Source organism: Ostrea edulis, unplaced genomic scaffold (assembly GCF_947568905.1).
Source record: "Ostrea edulis unplaced genomic scaffold, xbOstEdul1.1 scaffold_51, whole genome shotgun sequence".
NCBI lineage: Eukaryota > Metazoa > Mollusca > Bivalvia > Ostreida > Ostreidae > Ostrea > Ostrea edulis.
Genome location: NW_026606017.1, coordinates 123,851 through 149,937, shown reverse-complemented (window position 1 = coordinate 149,937; position 26,087 = coordinate 123,851). Strand labels below are relative to the sequence as shown.

General features: G+C 35.5%; 1 protein-coding gene across 2 annotated transcripts; it reads left to right on the top strand.

Moving 5' to 3' along the window:
- Positions 1 to 1,951: 1,951 nt before the first annotated feature.
- Positions 1,952 to 16,476, top strand: LOC125656503 (uncharacterized). Of its 2 annotated transcripts, XM_056152520.1 has the most exons (8): positions 1,952 to 2,136; positions 2,750 to 2,880; positions 4,027 to 4,226; positions 4,334 to 4,393; positions 4,552 to 4,650; positions 13,456 to 13,542; positions 14,911 to 14,997; positions 15,100 to 16,476. In XM_056152520.1, exons 4-8 carry the CDS (start codon positions 4,360 to 4,362, stop codon positions 16,236 to 16,238), a joined length of 1,446 nt encoding a protein of 481 aa, XP_056008495.1. In that variant the 5' UTR covers positions 1,952 to 2,136; positions 2,750 to 2,880; positions 4,027 to 4,226; positions 4,334 to 4,359; the 3' UTR covers positions 16,239 to 16,476. The 2 variants fall into 2 exon arrangements, with proteins under 2 accessions (XP_056008495.1, XP_056008496.1); XM_056152521.1 differs by lacking the exon at positions 2,750 to 2,880 and having other exon boundaries at positions 1,952 to 2,263.
- The last annotated feature ends 9,611 nt before the right edge of the window (positions 16,477 to 26,087 follow it).

The window sequence follows — 26,087 nt, the reverse complement described above, 5'->3', positions numbered from 1 at the left end:
TCATTTAAAAATCTTCTTCTCTAGAACCACTGGGCTAGAAAAGCTGAAATGTACATGAAAGCCTTCTGACATAGTGGAGATTCACATTTGTTAAAATCATGATCCCAGGGGTATGTTGGGGCCACGAGAGGGACCAAAGTTTTACATGTGAGCATATAAAGAAAATCTTTAATACTCTTTTTCTCCAGAACCACCTGGCTATAAAAGTGAAAACTTCCTGGTATAGAGTTTGTTCAGATCATGACCCCCGAGGGTAGGGTTGGGCCACATTAGCACATCAAAGTTTTACATGCTGATATGTAGGAATAACTTCTTCTCCAGAACCGCTGGGCTAGTTTCAATCAAATTTGATCCAAATCATCCTAAGGTGAGGGGGATTCAAGTTAGTTCAAATGAAGTGCCATGCCCCCTCAAATGGGAGATAATCACAAAAATGCAAAAATAGGGTGTTTCAAGTTTGATAATCAATCAATTCTTAGTTGTAATTTTTGAAAAGTTTTCTGGACCAAGTTGCTTTTATAATGGTAGTTTCACTCAAGCTTGTTTATTGCTAGGAACTGCTGCTCAGGTGAGCGATGTGGCCCATGTGCCTCTTGTTTGGTGAGTATTCTTAAACATTTTGTGACTTGGGACCCATGGACAGGGACATTGTTATCCATCAAATAATATTCACTCATGGGAAATGTCTTGCAACAACAGATTATAAATCATTTTCCATAATATCGATGTATTCTGGAGAATTGATGTTACCGTCCACTTTGCAAATCGTGTCGACGCCATTAACAATTATGCAGCCCCAAATAAGAGCTATGGGGATAATGCTAGATCTAATGTTGGATATTCCAAATGTAATATCTAGATAGCAGAGGAACATAAAATTTAAACGTCAAAGTGGTTGGAGGAGGTCCATAAATGTTAGAAGTGCGACGAAGCTCACGCGACGAGTTGATCGCAAGTTGGTTTTATCTTATATCACAGTGCAATTTAATGAGAATAATCATGTCTAAGACGAGGCTGGCGTTGTTTGAGGCAAAATGGATACAAGATATGCTTTTATAAGAAAAATATTTGGGTTAGATTGTGCATGAAGAAAATGACATGGTCTGTTAAAAGTGAATGGAAAAGGGTTTCATTCTATTGACAGCCAAATCGAACTGATTGTCGAGTAGACAAACAGTTCTACTAAAATGAAAATGAAATAAAATAAAAATGACGACCGGAAGCTTTGTGTGCTTTAATGTATTTCTCCTGGAATAAATAACTACAAACAGTGGTCAGTTCAAACCGCTGCACTGTCCTTCACTCTCTTTCTCTCATTAAGTAAATTAACAAACAAGCAAGCAAACAAATAAATGAAACCTATGTGCGTAGTACGATATATCCTACATACAAAATTTTAGCTCAGTCGATTTACAAACACCAGAGATATTGCAGAGTTGCTGAAAATGGTGCACAGCTCGCGGCGCTTTAAGCTCTCATTCCAGAATTCTCATTTTGGTGATGCATGTCACAAGGTCACGTGTAATCTACATACAAAACTGCAGTCCAATAGGTCGACAAACACCAGAGAAATGGGTGCAGACAGACAGACCAAGTGAAACTTATGTACCCCATATAAGAGAGTATACAATAAAATAACTTCGGTGTAAGTTATCCTTAGAAACTCAATAAAATATTAGCGGGCGATGATTTAAGACGGTTGACGATTTAGGGTGTGCAATAGTACATCCGAAATCGTCACCCCTAATGATAGTGGAATCTTGTCCCAAATCGTCGGGGCGACGATTTGGGATGTAACAGCCTTGTACTTTGTGTAGATGTAATGATATACCTGTATGAATTTATCGGAGGTATTTTAATGAGATATTTTATCAGTAAAGGTAACATAATTTCAAATTATCATATCAAGTTGATAGTGAATGTAACTGTGTTATGCCCCCACAATCGTCCTATCGAGATGTTAAGCGGCCTACGGCTTTTTGATGAAAATGGACCCTGGTTGCCCGACAACAGCAGAAGCATGGAACCAAAAATCGTCTGAAAAAGCATGTTCCCCGAGAGACTACTACCACTGTATACAGACACAACATCATAAAGTAACTGAACGATGTGAAAGTCCTATCTGGATTGAGGGATGTATAGTTTGAGAAATGTTTATTAACCAAATACCTTGCATTTTATATGGATACTTGCTACAGAAATTAGATGCAAGGGTCGATATATATTTTCTTGGCTTATTCTGCTTGTAATTAGTAGAACTATTGTATTCTTTAAAACATTTGAAGTTGTAAATTTTTTCAGATGATAAAACATTGTGATATATTGTTCCTACTATATGACTTTATTCAAAGATTTCCCATTGTATTGGACATAATTGAAAAAATCCTGGATAAAAATGAAATTCCATACGACGACGATTATTCATTTTCCTTCTTTAAACATAATTGGAAAAATATGAATATGGCCGGACAATGCTACAGATATCAGTGTCTGTACAGGCTTGATCACATGCTATAAAGTATAACATATCGTCGCCAAAACGTTTGAAGTTGAACAAGGTCACTGGAGTTGTCGCTCCTGGCATTGGATTAAAGACATTTATCTAAATAATGATAAATAACATTAGTATCCATTTTCATCATTTCTGAAAACAATTTGTTTGTAGTAAGTGACCTTAAGAACATTTCGCAACATTAACATCTCCTGTGTATCAATTCAGGTTTTAAAAATCATATTATTTGCTTTTTAGGTAACTGTCCCGTTTTCAACAAGACATTGAAGTCCATACCATGCATATCCAAATCATCAAGTGCGTGCCCAACAGTCATTTACAAATCCAATACAGTGTTTAACTGTAAGTAGTTTTCATATTTTGAAAATGTGAAGAACGCAATGTACCTAGATAAATTTGAATGAGTGGCTTTTAGAGTAGATGTGTGAGCAAATGGTAGATAAAATAATCTGTACCTGCTAGTCAGGTGGGTTTGTAAGGGCATGCTAAAATCCTGACTGTTAATGTTTTTCACTTTCGTTAATTTCCTTATACAGGATCTTAAATTTTTATTTTATTCCACCAATCTGGTACATAATTTGATTACATGACCCTGTATTTTGTCTTTTCTAAAATTTACAAGAGTTAAATTTCTTTAAAACAAATATCTGTATTAATATTACAACTGATTTTTTTTACTATAACCTTTCTCTTTCTTCTATTAGTAATTTGACAAGTTGCTCACACTTTTTTCTAACATGGGGAATATGAAATGGTTATTCCCAGTATATGTATATACACATGGAGAACTCCAGGACGTATATCGTCATCAAAAGAAACATACATTTGTAATTATGGTCAGTTTCAGCACATGTAATGCTTTAGAGATATTAATATTCTACACTCTGAATTATATGCTTAACATTTTTAACATAATTCATGTCATACAGTAAACGTATTGAAATCTCTAAGGTCAAAACCTGTTGAAACTGTAATTCTAGAAATAAAAATGATTTGAATAATATCCAGCTTTTAACTTTCTATTTTTCATTTGAATAATATCCAGCTTTTAACTTTCTATTTTTCTACTACGAAATTGATATGAGTAACCGTAAAGAAATTAGAAAATAGTCAGCCATTGCCAAAACGGCATAAAAGCCCAATCAATCAATCCTGGCCTTGTTTCCTCCATGTGTATCTTCTTTGGCTCAAGATATTCAATTATTATTTTACAGACCCAGCGTGTTTTCCTGATAATAGGTAGGTGATACTCTATTTTCAGTCATTAATAAACGTGACTAAAACGAATTCAAAAATGTTTTGCTCAACAATGAAAGATTTACTTTTAATTATTTCATTTTACAAGTGTTTATTCAGCAACTTCCTTGGTTCAACAACAAAACAGATCAATACAGAGAACGAGCACTATTAGTGGGGGAGATGGTTTTAAAAACATTTTTTTCAATAGCTAAAATAAAACTCAAGCAACAGGAGTTGGTCAGAAATTGAAAATTCAATATTTATCATTTTTATAGTTTCAAAAGAATTTCTTCAACAACTACCCGAGGTGTTAACCATGCTGTTCAACAACAGAACACATCAACAATCAGAACGAGTACACATGACGGGGGATCTGGTCCGGAGCTACTGGCGCTAATCCTTCTCATCATTCCTGTGGTTATTGTTTTTGTTTTCTTACAAAGAAGAGGGTACATCAAACGATGGCGACGAAAAAGTAAGTATATCAGTTTTATTCTGTACTTTTTATGAGTTGTGAATGTTTTAGATTATATCAGCAGCTACTACATGTATTTTATTCATTATTTTCATTTCTCTCCGTAGTCAACAGAAGACGTCATCCTGACAAGATGGCCGAGGATTCTGCATCACCTTCACCTTGTGGTCAGATTCTGTTTACAAACATCAAACATTTATACAGAGTTTGGGTTCTATCAGATATTTATTTTCTAACTTAGTAAACTCTGTCACATAGAAAGGATACAAATATAACATGGTAACTATTTCATACAATAATCAATTCAGAATATGTTATCTTATAGATGCAGGTCACATGGGAAGTAGGAGCAATGTTAAAAACGACCGTGACGAAAGAGAAGCGTTGATATGTACCAATGACTCAACTACTCTGTCAGCTGAAGGTACGTATAAAACGATTATTACATGGTACTCATTCAAGCATATCGATAGTGTAGTAATCAGATCAATGATTGAAATAATCAAATGAATGAATATTGTTATGAAAGATGAAGATAACGAACAGTGATCAATATCATAACTCCTACAAGCAATACAAAATAGATAGTTGGGCAAACACGGACTCCTGGACACACCAGAGGTGGGATCAGGTGCCTAGGAGGAGTAAGCATCCCCTGTTGACCGGTCACACCCGCCGTGAGCCCTATATCCTGATCAGGTAAACGGAGTTATTTCCGTAATACTTGTGGATAAATCCACACGTGTAGACATCCTCTCAACACGAGTTCAAGTCCAATAGAGATTGTCATTACGTGTCCTTTTTCTCAGAAACGTATTATAAATGTAGTACTAAATGTATGATTTTCTTATTCTTTTACTCCGTATCTTATCTGTGTCTAGAGGAGGAATCGGATATAAAACACACTCCAGAGGACGTACTTTGTATTGGAAGAAGCAGGCAAAATCCTTACTCTATGACATTGTATAATACATACAGGGTGTTTCATAATATATGTTACGTTTTGAATCTATAATTGAACATACACAGGAAATAGATAAATATCATATAACTACATGTATCCATTAGATTCTTTGTGGTTAATGCTGAACCTAACTTTCAAATTTAAGAGGAAAATCAAATTTCTGAATTACGTCATTTTTATCATGTTCAACGTCAGATATTACATTAAATGTTCTAAATGACCACCGTCTCTTCCAACAATAAGCGAAAGCCGTTTTTGGAAATTTTTCACAACAATGTCACACATTTCTACTGAGACACTCCTTGTATGAAATTTAATGTTCCTTTTGAGTTCGTCCAGTGTCTGGGTTTGGGCTATATACCCTATCTGTTAAGAATCCCCATAGAAAAAAGTTCAAAGGGTTTAGATCCGGTGAATGCGGAGGCCATACTCTTTGTGTTCTGTATGATATCAATCTGTTCACAAATGTTTCCTCTAACCAGTGTAAAACAGCAAAAGAAGTGTGGGGTGCAGCTCCATCCTGTTGAAACTAAACAGTCTGTAGATCTCCATATTTTCTTCGCAAGATAGGGAGAAATTTGGTTCTCAATAAATGGAGGTAGCGTTCTGAGTTTACTGTTGCTGTTTCACCATTTTCAAAAAAAAAAACAACAAAAAACCAAGAAGGGTTCAATGATTCTCTTACTACTCAATGCAGCCCATACTGTCACCTTTTGCGAATGAAAAGGTTTTTCATGGTGAATGAAAAGGTTTTTCGGAACACTTCTAGTATACCGGTCCCCAAAATATAGCGTTAAAATGTGTGCCGCCGAAGGCGGTTTAGTATATATATACGATCGCGTTAGCGATCAGTAAAATCGCTAAAACGCAAAAAAATCACAAAAATAAGCCCAAATTCGAATTCCTTGTTAAAAATGAAGTTTAAAAAACTGTTTTTTGAATCAGTTTTTTTAAAATCCGAAATGAAAAATAATGCAAGAAGACCTACATTTCTTGTTGTAAAATAAATGGAATCTGTTGTTGAGCAAAATGGTCACGTGCGCTTTGTATACGTAATTCTCATGAATATTTGTATGATACGACGTCACTGGTATTGATGTAAACAAACTGAACAGCTGATTTGCGATGAAATGCCCTTAAAACTGAAAGATTTTTTTTGTTGATTTGTGCTGATGTAAGAGAGTTGATTCACTGGTTAATAGGATTATCTGTTTTGATAAATCTGGACGGCAAAATCTGTGGCAGTGTGACAACGGGAAATTTGGATTAAGAAAGGATTCGTCATATTCAAGCGACGGATTTGTATGGAGATGTTCTAACAAAACCTGCAACAAAAAAATTTCCATCAGGACTGGTAGCTGGTTCGAAAAGCACAAATTAACGCTGGAAAAAGTTCTGTTAATAACATATCTCTGGGTATACAAAGCTAGTGAAAGTTTCGTGAGACACGAACTTGAAATTGCAAGTCAAACTGTTGTTGATTGGTATAATTATTCCAGAGAAGTGTGTACCTGCATTTTAGAGAAGAATTCAGAAAAAATAGGAGGAGTGGGAAAATTTGTTGAAATTGACGAAAGTAAATTTGGTAAAAGAAAATTTCACAAGGGACGGAAAGTTGACGGTGTCTGGGTTTTTGGTGGGATTGAAAGGGAGACGAAAAGGTGCTTTTTTTTTTTACAACAGTGGCAGATCGAACACGAGAAACTCTGCTTGAAATAATAAAAGCCAACATACAGCCCGGTACAACTATAATTAGCGATTGCTGGAAAGCTTATGATATTCTTGATAAAGAAGGGTTCGAACATTTAAAAGTAAATCATTCTGTAAACTTTGTAGATCCCGATACAGGGCACACACCAATACTATAGAATCTACTTGGCGTGCATTAAAAAAGTCATTACCGGTCAGCGGCACAGTTAAATCTCTGTACGATACTTATTTTAGTCAATACTGCATCCGGAAAAAATATCTTACAGACTGCCAAGATCCATTCCTTAAATTTCTAGAACTGAATAAATCTGTATATGACCCCTCGATACTCGTACCCAACCTTACTTCTTCAAAGCCAAAGGAACCCTTGATTGCCAAACAACGACTAGTTCTTCAACCCCTCGATCTGATTAATGCAAACAACAGCTTAGATGATTTTATGGGTACTGACTAAAACCCGGTCTCGGTCCCGGTCTTCGGTCTCGGTCCCGTGACTAAAACCCGGTCTTCGGTCCCGGTCCCAGATTTTTTTATTCGATAAAAACAGAACACATCAGAATATTTTAGCCCCAATTTCTCGTTAATTTAGATATAACATATCATGTTTGCATTCTGATAGTTGATTGATAATATTATTGTCGTCTTTCGTAAAATAATATGTGAAAACTCCGGGACCGGTGGGACCGAGAAGTAAAAACAGTGCTAAAAGCCGGTCCCGGTCTCGATGGTTTTTATTTTTCTAAATAGCCGCTTTAATCTACTTTTTTATGAGAAAAAGATAAGGGTGTGATATTCAATGACATTCCTTTGTATGCACATGTATGTTTCTGATTTATTGTATGTTTGTGTTTTATTCCAATTTTCCTTTTTATGTCAAAACTCAACTACGTGATTTTTTCTCTCCCAAATGAACGCGTTACATTACATTTTCATAAAAAGATAAGGATGTAGAAGAGAAATATTATATATGTACTTATCCTGGTGTATTTGTTTGTAATTTACTGTTGGATGTAGTATTTACAAAATTAAGTCTTCTTTTTTTTCCATTTAGGTCAAAAACCTGACCACACGATTGATAAAAAATTTCAAATTCAATGTTGGTGTATTCCGAACCGGGTCTCTGTATATGTACATGTATACGCGGGTTACTCTCTCTCTCTCTCTCTCTCTCTCTCTCTCTCTCTCTCTCTCTCTCTCTCTCTCTCATTTATGAGTGTATCGTGAGAATCGCATTAATTTGTTAAATTATGATGTTATATTAGTTGTTTTAATCAGGGAAGAAAAGCCTCTATGTAAATATTAGAATAATACGTGCAAAATATGAGTCCAGAATGTACGATGTATGAGGTACTTTAAAAAATTATGTTTATTAGTGAAATGGAAAAAAACAAAACAAATATTCTCCTTAAATTTTATTATGATTATTGAAACATGATGAATAATTGTTGTTGATAGCGAAACAAAATTACTGTGCACTCTTGTCAACAACCCCTCCCCCCGCTCCTTTCCAGAAAGATTCTGAATACAAGAATGATGCTTTTGAAAAACAAATGTTATACCCCCGTAATCGGATATTCGGGGCGCATTTATATAGTTTTTGGTCCATCCGTCTGTTTGTCAGCAAAAACTTGAACCTTCGGCATAACTTTTGAATGCATGTTGATAGGGTTTTCATATTTCACATGTGTACTCCTTGTGAAAAGACCTTTCTTTACATGCAATTCTTCACCTTTCAAATTTGACCTACTTTTGAAAATCTTTAACCTTAGTAATAACTTTTGAATGGTTAGTAAAAATATACGAGGGTATAAAATGCTTCACGCAGGCATACTTTTCACGAAGCGCTAACATTAGGCCTATTTGTATTTTCAAAACTGAAATTTATTTCTTCAATGAATTTACATGTATGTTTTGCATATTTATAAATGTAGATTTCATTGTTTGTAAATTTGTCAGTTTATGTCAAATTTATGCACTTTGAAATATAAGATATTTTGAAAATAGGAAACAAACACTTTTTGTGCAGCATAATTAATACATATATGTTTATACATATACGTATATAACTATTCACAATAAATATAGTTACCACATAATATTACAGTAAAAACATACCATAGATTATTTCAAGATCATCTAAAGTCAGAGGGTATCTTCTGTATAAGTATACAGAATCTGAGAATTTTTGGTGAGCAGGTGTATGGAGCGCCAAATTAACATAAACTCAAATAATTGAAGATATCTTCAATTATTTGAAGATATCATCAATTCAATTATTGCTCTCTTTAAATTGAATTAATGCGCGCATTAAAACATTATTGCTCTCATCAAATGAATTAATGCGCACTTCAATTCAATTAATGCTATCATCAATTCAATTAATGCGCGCAATAATTCAGAATTGAAGATATCATTAATTATTTGAAGAGATCTTTAATTGAATTGTTGCGCGCATCAAATGAATTGATGATATCTTCAAATAATTGAAGATATCTTTAATTATTTGAGTTTATGTTAATTTGGCGCTCCATACATGTGCTCTATGTATGACACACTTTTATAAATACTATAAATATATTAGGTGGCTTTTTTTTAAGCATTGTATCTAAAAGAACCACAACTGAAAAAAGAAAGAAAACCAAGTATCAAATAAGAAAGGAAGAAATATTTTATAGTTATTATTTATTGGTTATATACAACTATACCCATATAAAGAGATCGGGTTCGGAATACAAAACATGAATCGTTGAAAACTGATTTTGACAGGAATAGAAGAAATAAAATAAATGAACAAATAAACTAACTGTAAATTTACAAACAAATACATCAGGATAAGTACATGTATATCATTTCCCTTCTACATCCTTATCTTCTTATGAAAAGGTAGTATTACGCGATCATTTGGGACAAAATGTCACGTACATGTAGTCGAGTTCGATTCTGACATAAGTACATGTATAAAGAATATTGGAATAAAAAACCTATACACACAATAAATCAGAAATATATGTATAAAAAGGGATGCCATTGAGTATCACATCCTTATCTTTTTTATGAAAAGGTAGATTAAAGCGGCTATTGAGGAAAAATGTCGAGACCGGGACCGGCTTTTAGCATTGTTTTTATTTCTCGGTCCCACCGGTCCCGGAGTTTTCACATATTATTTTACGAAAGAAGAAAATAATATGATCAATTTACTATCAGAATGCAGGCATGAGATGTCATACCTAAGTTATTGAGAAATGGGGCTCAAATATCCTGATATATTCTGTTTTTATCGAATAAAAGTATCTGGGACCGGGACCGAAGACCGGGTTTTAGTCACGGGACCGAGACCAAAGACCGGGATCGAGACCGGGTTTTAGTCAATACCGATTTTATGTTGTAAGGTAAGAATTTTTTAAAAACTATATTTGACTTGTCGGGGGCTGCCGCACCCAAGCCCCCGCTTAGTATTCTCAAACGCCGTTGGCCTTTTATTTTCATCGCACGATTTTCATTGATCAGCATCTGAGGCGAAAATGCAAATGGCGGTGTGTTTACATTCCGCTTAGCAACAGCAAGGGAAATAACTGTTCATGCACAGTCGCGTGCTTCTGGGGACCGGTATACTAGAAACTTTCCGGTTTTTCTGTTGACCAGTATCGCACATTTTGCTTATTCACTTCACAGTCTAAGTAAAAATGTGCCTCATCCGAAAACCAAATTTTCTAGAAAATGGCATTTCCTTGCTGAAGCAACCAACTTGCAAATTCAATTCAGTGTTTGATAACTGATTCCTTGAGCTGCTGCATTACTGAAAGCTTGTAAGGTGTCGTGTCATATTTCAAAGTTCTGTAATCACTGGAAATACTGGTGTTTTCAGCATTAATTTTCATAAAAATGCGTCTGACACTTTTCTGAGGAGTTTCTGTAACTAAAGTCTTCACTTCACTGATAAAGTAATCGGTTCTTGAAGTCCTTGGTCTTCTCAAACTTTGTCACTAACCTCCTGATGAGCATTCTAGAGAGCTTCTTCTTCTTTGGCATATTTTCCTTCATTAACTTCTGAACCATTTTTAGTGATTTATATTGGTAATAGGTTTACAATTTCAGCCTTCTGTTGATCGGTTAAATCCATTTTGAAAGACATTAAAATTGTGGCATCATCGTTCATGTCACAATTAAGCCTAATGACGCAATAATTTCCCGAACTTTTTCACAAGAATAAAAATGTAGGATTTGTTGTTTAAAATGATATATGGTGTGTGTAAAAAGTATGATAAGTAACAAAGATATTTAAAGTTAAAAATGTAACGATTACATATATTATGAAACATCTTTACAACACTTATTATGTTAAATATGATAATCTGAATGCGCACGACTTACCTAAATGAAATATAAAACCAATGCGAGTTGTGGGTTAGCCAGTTACAAATACCCCTGACTAACTTTCCGCAGAAGCGGGTTCTATATACACAATCGCATTGCTGATCTGTTTTCAAAATTCCTTATTTGTAACGTCTCAAAAATATGCACTGTTGGCATAAATATTTAATTCAAAATTAAAAGTGATTTAATTATTTGATTTGAAACTTTCAATTCAGTCATTGCACATTCAAATTTATCTTACAGTTCTTTCATATTGTTACATTTTATTTTTAGATTATTGATGTATTCCAACCATTGACCTCTTGACCAGGTCTAGCAATGGCTATTTCCTGTTCGTGTCCATATACGTTTTCACACCACCCCCACCTTTTGTACATAATTTATACACATAGTTAACTTTAGGTAAAAATGATTTCATTGGATATTAACCGTGATGGCCATTTCTTGAAAAGCTGATCAACGTGGAAAATATTTATCACAGTGACCCATCATCGCCCTTTGTTCGAACTAACACACATATAGCTAATGCATGGATTTACAACTCAAAAATATCTTTCCTGTATGCCATGCACATACATGTGCAACAACATTGAAAATTGTTTTATGATAGTCATACTAAAATTGGGTGACCCTGGGTCCTACTTGAGGGTACCAATTATCCTTCTGTCCTTTGAGCAGAGAGGGATTTTTATTGTGCTGTAACACAGGACCTCGGTTTTTATGGTCTCATCCGAAGGACCGCCCCATTTAGTCGCTTCTGACGACAAGTAATGGGATACTGAGCACCTATTCTAACCCGGATCCCCACGGAATTTTGTTTGTATGTTGCCATATAATTGATTATTTGCAGGCACAAATCTTGAGACGTTGTGTATGAATTAATTAAAGTATCATACGTCAGCAAGCTTTGGGTACATTCAAATAATTTGACACATCGCAGTTTCATTACTGTCAGTGTCAGTTAACAATATAGAATTGATCTCTGTGTGTGAGACCTTGTCTTGTACGTACTTTTTAAAAGCAAAACAAGAAGAAAAAACATTAAGAAAAAGAAAAAACAAACAAACAAACGAAATTTGATAAGCTTTAGCGATCTCTCATCACCGGAAATTTATCGTCATTACGAAAAATAATGTTGCTTCCGTGGGAATAGTGGGATTTGATGCTTTTTTCTTGCAACTGTAAGTTAGGTAAATTACCAAATTTTTTGAGCATACGTGATGTGTTTCTGCTGGGAATAAGGGAGTCTGCCTAACCACATATGCATGTTATGCCCCCTAGCAAGATGTTTTGCACCTATCAGTTGGTCATCGTCTCTAGCCATGTTTAACGTTCCTCTCGAGAATATCTCACTCACATGGAGACTTCATCTTTGCCGGTGAAGGGCTGCAAAATTTAGGTCTATGCTCGGCACTTACAGCCTTTGAGCAGGGAGTGATATTTATCGCGCCAAACCTGCTGTGATACGGGGCCTCGGTTTTTGCGATCTCATCCGAAGGACCGACCCATTTATCGCCTCTTAAGACAAGCAAAAGGTACTGAGGACCTATTCTAACTCGGACCCCCAAGGGAAGTAAAAAAAAAAAAAAGAATCATCCATTAGTTGCAACACCTAAAAGGTGTCCAGTTTGCTCTCAATCGGCAATGCTCGGATTATTCCGCTACGAGCACGCAATTACATCCGAATGAATTCTTGTCACCCAGAAAATTCATGGAAGCTCACTCATTGGTTAACTAATGAACTTAAAATATTTTTATGAAGTCGAGGATTATTTTGATCATACAGCCACTGCATTTGACGTAGTGTAAACAGAGACAATAGGATGTCAGTTGGTATACATAGTACTGTCCACTTAAAATATATTAGGAACCTTTCTTTCATACAAAACAAGATACATGTACCTCTTACGCTAACTGAAAGAATGGGGGGTCGGGGTTATGAGAGCATCAAAGCTATATGTATGCATATGAAACATGTATAGACTAAATCATCTTGAATTTCTACAATAGAATTTGGTCTCATTCCTCATTTATACCTAAACAATGCATACATTTATGTTTATAACATTTCCCGTCGCGAGGGAATGCTCCACTTAGCGGTGCTCTTGTTTCTAATAGGAATGGTATTTTGTAATAAGAACTAGCCTCTTTGATAGTCATTAACTGAATAGTTATTGATAGGATCTGATACGACTGTCGTACATCGACCGCCTGCTGGAGAAAGTCAAAGTTCCGGAAGAACAAAGGAAATTCAGTCAACTCCCAAAGGTATGTAAAAATGCACAAAAACAATCATCATAATTTATGGAAGTATTTCAAAAATAGTATTAACCCCTTAAGGAATTTAGACAATCGATTAATTCTTCACAGGGTGGCGGATAGAATTAATCTCTGTGTGTGAGGCATTGGGAAGTACCTGGATTTTTAAAGCAAAAGAAGAAGAAAAAACATTAAGAAAAAGAAAGAACAAACAAACAAACAAAATTTAATAAGCTTTAGCGATCTCTCATCACCGGAAATTTATCGTCATTACGAAAAATAATGTTGCTTCCGTGGGAATAGTTGGATTTGATGCTTTATTATTGCAACTGTAAGTTAGGTAAATTACCAAATTTTTTGAGCATACGTGATGTGTTTCTGCTGGGAATAAGGGAGTCTGCCTAACCACATATGCATGTTATGCCCCCCAGCAAGATGTTTTTCACCTATCAGTTGGTCATCGTCTCTAGCCATGTTTAACGTTCCTCTCGAGAATATTTCACTCACATGGAGACTTCATCTTTGCCGGTGAAGGGCTGCAAAATTTAGGTCTATGCTCGGCACTCACGGCCTTTGAGCAGGAAGTGATCTTAATCGTGCCAAACCTGCTGTGACACGGGGCCTCGGTTTTTGCGGTCTCATCCGAAGGACCGACCCATTTATCGCCTCTTAAGACAAGCAAAAGGTACTGAGGACCTATTCTAACTCGGACCCCCAAGGGAAGTAAAAAAAGAATCATCCATTAGTTGCAACACCTAAAAGGTGTCCAGTTTGCTCTCAATCGGCAATGCTCGGATTATTCCGCTACGAGCACGCAATTACATTCGAATGAATTCTTGTCACCCAAAAAATTCATGGAAGCTCACTCATTGGTTAACTAATGAACTTAAAATATTTTTATGAAGTCGAGGATTATTTTGATCATACAGCCACTGCATTTGACGTAGTGTAAACAGAGACAATAGGATGTCAGTTGGTATACATAGTACTGTCCACTTAAAATATATTAGGAACCTTTCTTTCATACAAAACAAGATACCTCGTACGCTAACTGAAAGAAAGGGGGGTAGGGTTGGGGGTGGTGATGATGAGGGATCAAAGTTATATATATATATATATATATATATATATATATATATATATATATATATATATGCATATGAAACGTATAAACGTATAGACTAAACCATCTTCATTTTCTACAATAGAATTTGGCCTCATTCCTCATTTATGCGTAAACAATGCATACATTTATGTTTATAATATTTCCCGTCGCGAGGGGATACTCCACTTAGCGGTGCTCGTTTCAAATAGGAATGGTATTTTGTAATAAGAACAAGCCTCTTTGATAGCCATTAACTGAATACTTATTTATAGGATGTGATACGACTGTCGTACATCGACCGCCTGCTGGAGAAAGTCAAAGTTTGGGAAGAACAAAGGAAATTCAGTCAACTACCAAAGGTATGTAAAAATGCACAAAAACAATCATCATAATTTATGGAAGTATTTCAAAAATTGCATTAACCCCTTAAGGAATTTAGACAATCGATTAATTCTTCACAGGGCGGCGGATACACGTGGTTATGCCGAACATATCTTTTATTGATGGGGTGGTAAAATCACTGTCCTCTCTAAACATCATGGTATTTACTGGATTACCAGGAAGTGGAAAGACTTCTATCGCTAACGAAACTGTTGTATCTGTTTGTCAAAATTTCACCACTGGAACAAATGTTCGGCACCCGAAGGACATGAAAGAGTTGGAGGGAATTCGTACGGACAAGGCAACTTTCCTTATTGTGGACGAGTATATCAAAAGTTGGTTCAATAAAAACATTATTGATGCTTTACTTAAAAATGTTGAAAATGTAGTAAAAGCTGGAAAGGGGAAGGTGCATGCATTAATATGTGTTCCAGACACTCTGTCAAAAAATGTCGAAGAATTCCTAAAGAATAGTTCTTTGCAGTATGAAATTTATGATCTAAACGTAAAAGGGTACACCGAAAAAGACTGGGGAGCAATATTTGACACTCATATGCAAAGTAGAATAGATTGGATCAGGAATCAAAAATACCAGACAGGGGACATCGATAAATACAGAGAGGCTTACATTAAATGCAAACCTATTCATATAGGGAAACCGAGGATACCCCTTCTTCTCTTTCAAAACGAATATTATTTTAAGAATGCTTCCAAATTTCTCGAGAACCCGTATGACTCAATATTGCAGCGAATAACTGCTTTATCCGAATCATGGTGGTCATCCAATGTACGTCATTTTGTTTTCCTCGTAATTGTCATGTTACACAATGGAGAAGCAAAGAGTGAAGACATAGATAGAGATATGGTCAATGAAATATGTCGAGTATTTCAAGTGAGGACACTTACATTTCCCAATGACTTACAACTTGATGAGCTGGAACAATATGGAAACATTGTCTCAATACGCTGCAGAGAAACAGTTCGTGTCACGTTTGATGTTCTTTGGAAGAAAAGGAAAGATTTGATCATCAAATACTGTGATGATGAATTATTTTTGGAACGTGTCTCTTTACGTGAAGTGAGAAAACGTGATCTCCTCGCAATATACGAACGGTTTCAGTCGATGATATCAGCTGGGACACCGTACGTAGGGGAACACAATATCTTGGAAGAATTGCGATCGAAATGTTCTACTTTACATAAAGAAACGGGTTTTTGAGACATATTTTGATAGCTTGTAAGGAGTATTTTATATAGTTGTTCAGTCTGTGATCAAGGTTTATCTTATACGTGTGGTGTATATTGAAAGTGAGATAAAGCATTAGCTTTATCACACGCCCGTTTGAGAAAGCACTTCCGGTCCGAACTACTTTTGACAATGTCCCCGCTTGGATGACATATTTTCTGTGTTTATGCATACATGTGTATCGATGCATGAAATAAAGCGTAAAACTTGTTATTCTGTATTTATTTCGAATTTATTTTATAGCAAAATTAAAATGATGGTGCCCCCACTGACATATAATGCAAATTACCGGCCAATAAAATGCCAACTCGGTCAATAACTACTCAAAAATTACGACCAGAAAACAAAAAAATGTGCACACTATTATCATCGACAAGGAATCGACCGCCCACTGGACAAGCATAATCGAAAGTACATCGACATGCTACGGTACCAAATATTCACAAGCACAGTCTCTTTTTTTCTGCATGGAGCATATTGAATGTAACAAATATCAACAGCTTTACTTACTAAGCCTATTCAAAGTACCTCAGGATTTCCTATCGCCCTCAGATCCAAAGAAACTACGTAAATAAAATCCAAATGCACAAACACTTCTACTTTTCATTGTAAACTGTTGAACATTCTAATAACACTGCATTAAAATATTACTGTCATTGATCGTTGTTACACTAAGTTACACATGCTTATTTGAAAAAGACCACGGCATCAAACTTTTATCAGAAGGCCAGGCCTACGTCAAAAAATGAATACTCGGTTAATAGTTGTTACTTTGTTGGAATGGCTTAACCATTATTAATTATAAACTATAATCCCTTCTAAATAAATTTAATCCATGGTTTCTTTTATAAAAATGTCCTTTTGTACTGTATATCAATAGATTATAAGCACACTATTTCTTCCCGCGTAAGGAAGACATATTAAGCACGACGTCTAAGCCACGGATTCAAAATAAATTCAATCAGCTGTTTCTACCATACTGGAGATAATTTCATAATTAAGTGAAAAGAAGACGCATGAGATAGATAGAACATCTATAATTGCGTATTTTGATATTTGGTTTATCCAACTCGTTGATATGGTGTATTTATTCGCTCGGCAAGCCTCGCGAATAAATAAACCATATCAACTCGTTGAATAAACCAAATATCAAAACACGCAATATATAGATATCCTCTATTTGAGAGCGTTCCGTGTCGAATTTTCAAAAGTTGTTCGTGATTATGGTATATATACATCTTTTAGTGTGTATTTTCATGTTCCTACAATTTACATGCATTAGCTAAGATACATGTATACTGCTCAAAAAGTAATTGAAAATAAATTATGTATACTCTAAACCAAGAGTGTTTTCATTGTATTTGCCTGTTAGGCAACTACCAATGAGGTTGTATTATTAACCTGTCTTTTATGAACAATTGTATCCCTAATTGTGAATACGTTTTAGAACAGATGATATGCAATGAATAAGATAGACATTGGAAGGACGGACGGAGAAACAATAAAATGTCTTGCGAACTTAGAAAAACAAACAAGAGGCCTATTGTTACCCCAACCTATCCCCATAGGGTAATGATATAACCATAATACAATGTCATACGATGAAAACCCATGGTATGAAATGTAAAGTCTTTACTATTAACAATCTATGTACAAAATATGAAAGTAGTACCTTAAACAGTTCAGAGGATATCGCCTAGATTAACTTTACTTAAAAGCAGGTCAAAATCCAAGATTACAAGGTCACCATTTTTTGGTACCAAACGAGTCGTTCACGAGGAATTCATACATGGAACATGTATCACTCTGCATTCAAAAGTTGTGAGTAAGGGTAACGTGAAAGTCAAACTTCAAGACCAATGTCACATTGTCAAACACCATGACATCAAATCAAATTCCTTTCCAAAAGGGATCTATGTACTAAATATGAAAGCCCTACCATAACCAGTTCAGGAGATCTTGCCTAGGTTAGGTTTTCTTAAAAGAAGGTCAAACTCAGGGTCAAGGTCAAAAACGTTGGTATCAAAATAAAGGTCTTGTCACAAGAAATACAAATATGAAATATGAGAGCCCTATCAGTTACCAGTCGGAGGTTATGAACAAAAGTCATGTTTCATACAGACAGGCTGAAACAATGTCTCCAGACTTCAGTAATAGGGGCATTAAAATGAATCAGTACAACATTGGAAAATTAACATGTTGGTATGATTTAGTGTGGTCCTTCTACTCTTGAAAAGAATTTGTTTTAGTTTCCTGTGTAATATAATCAGACTTTGATCTCTTATCATGACGTACCCCACTCTTCCTCTCGGGCCCTTGAATTGAACAAACTAATTCACTTTACACTATCTGAAGATGTTAGCATATAAATATAACTGATCATAGCCCTGCTGTTCTTTAGAGGATTTTAAAGATGGTTCCATATATATCCCCATATAAAACTTTGATCCCCTGTTGTGTCCCTATCCTACCCAGGGATTGTGCTTTCAATAAACGTCAATCTGCAGTACCTGGAAATGGTTGCATACTAATGTGACTAATTATGGCCTTGCTGTAATTGAGAATTTTTTCCCCATATATTCCGATGTAAAACTTTGGTCCCCTATTGTTGGCTCACCCTATTCCCGGGGATCACAATTTGGACATATTTGAATCTACACTACCTGGGAATGCTTGCTTATGAATATGAGTAATAATGACCCTGTCGTTCTTGAGAAGAATTTTAAAGATTTATGCTATATATACCCATGTATAACGTTGATCCTCTATTGTTGCCCTATCCTACTCCTGGAAGCCATGATTTTAACACACTTTAATCTACACTATATCAGGAAGCTTTCATCTCAGTTTCAACTTTTCTGGCACAGCGATTCTTGATAAGAATAGTTTTAAAAGACCCTATTTTATATTTGCATTTTCCTGATTAGGAATTCACTTTATCCATGCATGTTTTGTGGCAAGTTTGGCTGCAAATTAGCCCTTTGGTTCTTGGGGAAAACCTCAATGCAAATGCGAAACAGTAAAGCACAAATGTGTGTCTTTCAGGAATCGTCAGATTTTTATTATGACTATCCAGCCATGATTATTGTCGAAATGTGTTTTGGATATTGTAGCGTGCAACCGTGGTTTCTCAATTTAGACTGAGCTACTTGCTCAAAATATTGATTAGCGATGTGGGTCCTCCCGGCTTTATTCCGAGATATTGAACAGTGATTGGCAGTAAAATGATTTGAGACAATGATCAGTATCAATGATTAGCTATTTTACAAAGAACAATGAAATCACGCACAATTATAGCAAAATCTGATCAACACAAAATTACTCAATATTGCTCAATGTTTGTCTTTGCTCAATTTGACTCAGTCTGTATTAATGAGAATACTGTAGCGGAAGTAAGGGCTAAGGTGAGCAATGTCTCATTCCTATGTAAAATATTTAATAAAGTTATATTATTACTGACTTTGTATAGGAAAGACTTATTCAGCCACGTCTATACCTTACCGTCGTTAAGCTTTCTCTTTTAAGCGATGTTCTTCTTGGTCCAGATCAGTGTAGACTGACTTTGTTTCGCAGTATTTATACCCTACAGCTTCAAGCTGATTGGATAGTGACTGAGCATTATGATTGGCTAAAATCTAGCTATTTGATTGGTCAATATATCGGTAACTTTCAATCCACTTCCGGATTCACAACTTTAGCTCGACTAAAGGAATATATAGGAATACATTTATCACACATAGATAACACCAAATTCGTTTGAATATGAATTGTATTTTATGTATTTTTAGTCCAGGGTATTGTTATATATTAGATCATAAAAGCCACATCTGCTAGTGGGGACTTCCGTGGCCGAGTGGTTAAAACATCGCGCTCAAAATCACACAGCCTCTCACGTCTGTCGGCACGGGTTTGAATCCCGCTCGCGCCGGTAAGTGAGAAAGTTTCCCAGTCTACTTTCGGAGGTCGGTGGTCTCCTCCCAGGTACATTGTATCTAGGTTCTCTCTTCCACCAATAAAAACTGGGCGCCACCATATAACTGAAAAATTGTTGAATGTGGCGGAAAACATCAATCAATCAAATTTCTTGCTAAATATAACCTAATCTGCATATCAATGGTGATCTGTAATTGCTTGACAAAAACGTGAATTTTGCTTGTCCTTTTATTTCAAATAAATCAATTTATACTTTTCTACTTGAGTGTATGAAATGCATACAATTTGAAAGAAATTCCATTACATTTTATGGTATGCACTGTATGTATTGAATAATCACAAATATTTTCGGTATTCTATCTTTTCATGTACATTTTGTATATCCATAATGTAATCACAATATGCCCATTGTTGCAGCTTACAACTGCGAAAGTGTGTAAATAACGAACAATGATCAATCTCATAATTCTTCTAAAGAATATAAAATTAAGAGTATTCCTGAACCCACTACAGGTGAGATCAGGTGCCTTGATTGATTACTTGATTGTAATGTAGGCTACAACTTAGTGACCTGTCGACAAGGGATGCTTACTCCTCCTAGGCACCTGATCCCACCTCTGGTATATCCATGGGCCGTGTTTGCCCAACTCTCTATTTTGTATTGCTTATAGGAGTAATGAGATTGATCACTGTTCGTTATCTTCGCCATTCATATGACTGACTTGCTAAAAAATCAGAAACTTCATGGATATCACAAACAGTAAAGATTTGTAACCACATTCATAAATGTTGCGCAGTGTTTTATGGGTTTTGTAGGACAATGTTTTAAGTAAATATTGACGTCAATATTTTTTACCGAAATAAAAATACAAATATTGTACATTGTTTTATTTTATGTTTGCGTTGTGAACAAGAAAAAGTTATAATATAAAGTTCCTTCCCTATTCAGCATGTAATTATAGAGTCACGCACATATACACAGATAGAGTAAGTTAATGATGGGATATAATGAATGAGATTAAAGAGGTTACATTTCGTAATTATACAGTCTATAGCCATGTTTTGAAATTCCCCAACCCCAGTCCAAAATAGTGTCTTTTTCCCATGGATATTATTAACATTATCTTTTTGAATATATTATTAAGTCCTATTTTCCTCATTAATTCGGTACGTGATTGCCGGGAATTTAGATGGCTGAATGGTGTTTCTTTTGATTCTTGTTTTGGTTGATGATAGATCTTTAGAATGAATGTAATCTCTGTCTTGGTATAAGACGTTCGTACGAAATCGGTGTAGGTCCTATCAAAACAGAAGAATTTAATAAACTTAAAACCAAAGAATAAAATGTAGACTGGGTTATTTAGTTTCTTAACCGAAGGTATGCAACATGCACAATAAAGAAAGACACTTTGTCAATATTTATATAACTACAGCGTGTCAGGACAAATAATCTGCTAAAATCAATAGATTATGTATCACTTTCGATTTTCGGATCGGTTATTGTGACGTCACCCGTATTACGCAGTATAGAATCTTCATAATCATTATCAAGTACATGATAAAGATAAATAACCAATTAATTTGTCAAATTACTTTATAAAAGGCGAAGATAACGAACAGTGATCAATCTCATATATTTATAATTGAGTAAAAAATTGTTAATTTTCATTTATCACACTTTGTCCTCATTTATCAAAGAGATAACATATTTGCCGTGGTTTGGTCTGTAAACATATGTTCCCCCGTGAAACAAGAAACGTTTTGGTATAAATTTTCTAAATAACAATTTATAATAACGTGAAAAGGAATATGTGTTTCACGGGGGATGTTTATAATATATTTTACGTTTTCCATTGAATGCTATAGTGAAATACAGGATTTAACCTAAATTATAGAATTATCTCTATTTGTTTTGTCAAATGAATCAACTTTCGTGAAAATTTATATTAATATCTATCTTGGCACAAAAATCATTTTATAAAATGATAACTTTTAAGAATTGACCAGAAGGCAGGCGGCGAAACAATGCTATTGTTCGCAGTTCTTTACATGTCCATGTTTAAACGTATAAAATATTTATCCCATCACTCTTTACTTCAATTATCTATTGGTACAAATAGATCAGGTAAGGTTGAGTTGTTTTTTTCGTGAGTGATCAATGTATTTTGTTAAACAATATAATTAGAAACTATTTTTACACTCACATCTTCACGCCGAGTTGAGTGATGCTATAGTTCATAGTTCGGCTCTCTCTCTCTCTCTCTCTCTCTCTCTCTCTCTCGTTCATGCCGAGTTGAATGATGCTAAAGTTCACAGTTCGTCTCTCTCTCTCTCTTTCTCTCTCTTTCTCTCTCTCTCTCTCTCTCTCTCTCTCTCTCTCTCTCTCTCTCTCTCTCTCATTGGATCAATCAATCAAGCAAAGTGTTAGGAATTAAATCAAGAAAATATTTTTCTTACATTTTCTAAATAAAGATGTTGTCACCTTTCTACGTACTAAAGCATTATCGGGAAGTGATATGTACAAAGTTTGTTGTGTACTCCACCGTAAAGTAAAAATGTTGTCATGGGGTTGATCCACAGTATTTATCGTTTGTGTCCGAGGCTGCAATTTCTTTCTAAATGGTAAGATATACGTTTCCAACAGATAACTGAAAACAATGTTGAGTGTGGCGGAAAACATCAATCAATCCTTCAAAGGGGAGGTACATGCAATACAACAAGAGTACCGCAAACGGTACAATATACGCCCGTCGGACATTGAAATTCAACCTGGAAGCATATTGTGCACTCTGAATGGATACAACACACATTCTGAATAGGAAATTCAAGCCTTAAAGGTGGGTCATGGTGCACCAATCCATCTGCCATGTAGCCTGATTATGTATTTCTGTGACAAAATGTCGATGCAATATTTATCTATGATGATAGAAAGTACAGGAAACCATTTGATCTACTCTTAGCCCCAAAGTAAGCCATGGTGCACCAATTAAGTTAAAATGTTAACTGCTTATTTATTTCTCTGAAAAGGAGGTTGTGACTAAATTTCAGAGCAGTACCTATGACCACCTACCAAATCAATCTGGAAAACTGTTTGACCTACTTCTACCCCTAAAGTACTGTAGGTCGTAGCGCGTCAATCCAGCTGAAATGTTAACTGCACTTGTCTTCCTCCGAGAGGAAGTCCTTGACTAAATATCAGGTCAATATCTGTATCCATAATGAAAAAAGAGTGGAAAACTGTTCGAACTACTTTTTCCAAAAAGTAGGTCAAGGATGGACCAATCCAGCTGAAATGCAAACTGAACTTGTGTTCCTCCAAGAGGAAACCTTTAATTAGATTTCAAGGCAATATCTGTATCCATAATGAAAAAAGCCCGGAAAACTATTTGACCTACTTTTATTTCTACTGTAGGTCACGGACGCACAGACCAATCCAGCTGAAATGCAAACTGAAATTGTGTTCCTCTGAAAGGAAGCTTATGTGTAAATAAAAAGTCCGGAAAACTGTTTGGATGGACCAATCCAATCTAATGACGGGCGTATAAAAATATGTGTATGGTGGGTTCATTCGAAAATCTTTTCAAGAAACACAGGGCCACAAAAGCTGAAATTTACATGAAGGCTTCCTGACATAGTGGGGATTCAAGTTTGTTAAAATCATGACCCTTAGGGGTATGTTGGGGCTACAATAGGGGATCAAAGTTATACATACCAATATAAAAGGAAAGTCTTTAAAAATCTTCCTCTCAAGAACTAATTGGCCAGAAGAGCGAAGATTTACCTAAAAGCTTCCTGATATAGAGTAGATTCAAATTTGTTCAGATCATGGCCGCAGGAAGTGGGATGGGCCCACAATATGGGATCAAAGTTTTACATGCAGATTCATAGGAAAATCTTCTCCAGAGCCAATGGTCCAATCAAACTTGATACAAATCATCCTTATGTGAAGACCATTCAAATTTGTTCAAACGAAGGGTCATGCCCTCTTAAAATGGAAGACAAATACAAAAATAGGGGGTCATTTAAAAATCTTCTCTAGAACTACTGAGCCAGAAAAGCTGAAATGTACATGAAAGCTTTCTGACATAACGGAGATTCGCGTTTGTTAAGATCATGATCCCAGGGGTATGTTGGGGCCACAGGAGGGACAAAACTTGATGTGACCATGTAAAGAAAATCGTTAAAACTCTCAAAAACCACCTGGCTATAAAAGTGAAAGGTTCCTGGTAAAGAGTAGGTTCATATTTGTTTAGATCATGACCCCCGAAGGTAGGGAGAGCTTTTTCTCCAGAACACTGGGCAAGTTTCAATCAAACTTGATCCAAATGATCCTTAAGTGAAGGGGATTCAAATTTGTTCAAATGAAGTGCCATGTCCCCTCAAATGGGAGAAAATCACAAAAATGCAAAAATAGGGTTTTGAAGTTTGATAATCAATGAATTCTTAGTCGTTATTTTTGAAAAGTTTTCTGAACCAAGTTGCTTGTATAATGGTAGTTTTGCTCAAGCTTGCTTATTGCTAGGAACTGCTGTTCAGGTGAGCGATGTGGTCCATTTACCTGTTGTTTGGTGTGTATTCTTAAAATCTTTGTGACGTGGGACCTATGAACAGGGGTATTGTTATCCATAAACAAATATTCACCAAAGGCAAAATGACTTACAACAACATACCATCAATTATTTTCTACAATATCGATATATTCTTGCGAATTGATGTTCCCGTCCACTTTGCAAATCGTGTCGACGCCATTAACAACTGTGCAGCCCAAATCAGAGCTATGGAGATAATGCTAGAATGTTGGATATTCCAAATTTAATATCTAGATAGCAGAGTAACGTAAAACTTCAACGTCAAAGTGGTTGGAGAAGGTCCATAAATGTTATAAGTGCGACGAAACTCACGCGATGAGTTGATCGCAAGTTGGTTTTATCTTATATTACAGTGCAATTTCATGAAAATAATCATATGTCTAAGAAGAGGCTGGCGTTGTTTGAGGCAAAATGGATACAAGATATGTTTTTATAAGAAAAATAATTTGGGTTCGTGGTGAGAACAGAGTTAAGCAGATGAGATGGTGCGTGGAGAAAATGACATGGTCTGTAAAAAGTGAATGGAATTAGGTTTCATTCTAATGACAGCCAAATGAAAGTGATTGTCGAGTAGATATTTAGCGTAAAATGACGATCGGAAGCTTTGGGTGCTTTAATGTATTTCTCCTGGAATTTATAAATGACCACAGCCAGTGGTGAGTTCAGACGATTTGCGACCGATATATTTGTTTAGTATTGATTAGCAGACGCAAAAATATTTAAAGGTGTAATTCATGACATTTACTTACCTATATTGCAACGATGGAAACTAAGACAACAAAAATACCGATTTACAGACGGACGTTTGTGTTGTTTATTGTCTCACAAATAAGGTATATATATGTGAAATATGTTCGTGTCCAGTTTTTAAAAGAAGAAATCTCCTAGTAATTCTAAAGAATATAAAAAACTTCCTATGGAATTAATTAACTTCGGTGGCCCTGTGTTACACCCCAGATCTTTTATAACACCCCAAATAGTCGCCCGTCCCAAATCATCGCCGGCGACAATTTAGGCATAACCTCATACCCCAAATTGACCCCTACCATTGCTGCAACTACATGGAAACATCATTTACATGCAGTGTACAAACTGGTCCTGTTTGTTAACTCCTACTCCTCTCCTTCTTTTTCTTCTTCTGTGGTCGAGCTATGACCAGAAAAGGTTCTTTGAAAAGATTTATTATGATCACAGTATTTGTTATTGTTGTTTTGGTTGGTAGTGGTGTTGTTACTATTGAAAGAGTTGTATTTGTTGTTGGTGGTGTTGTGTTATTGTTGTCTATATGAATTTTTTTCGT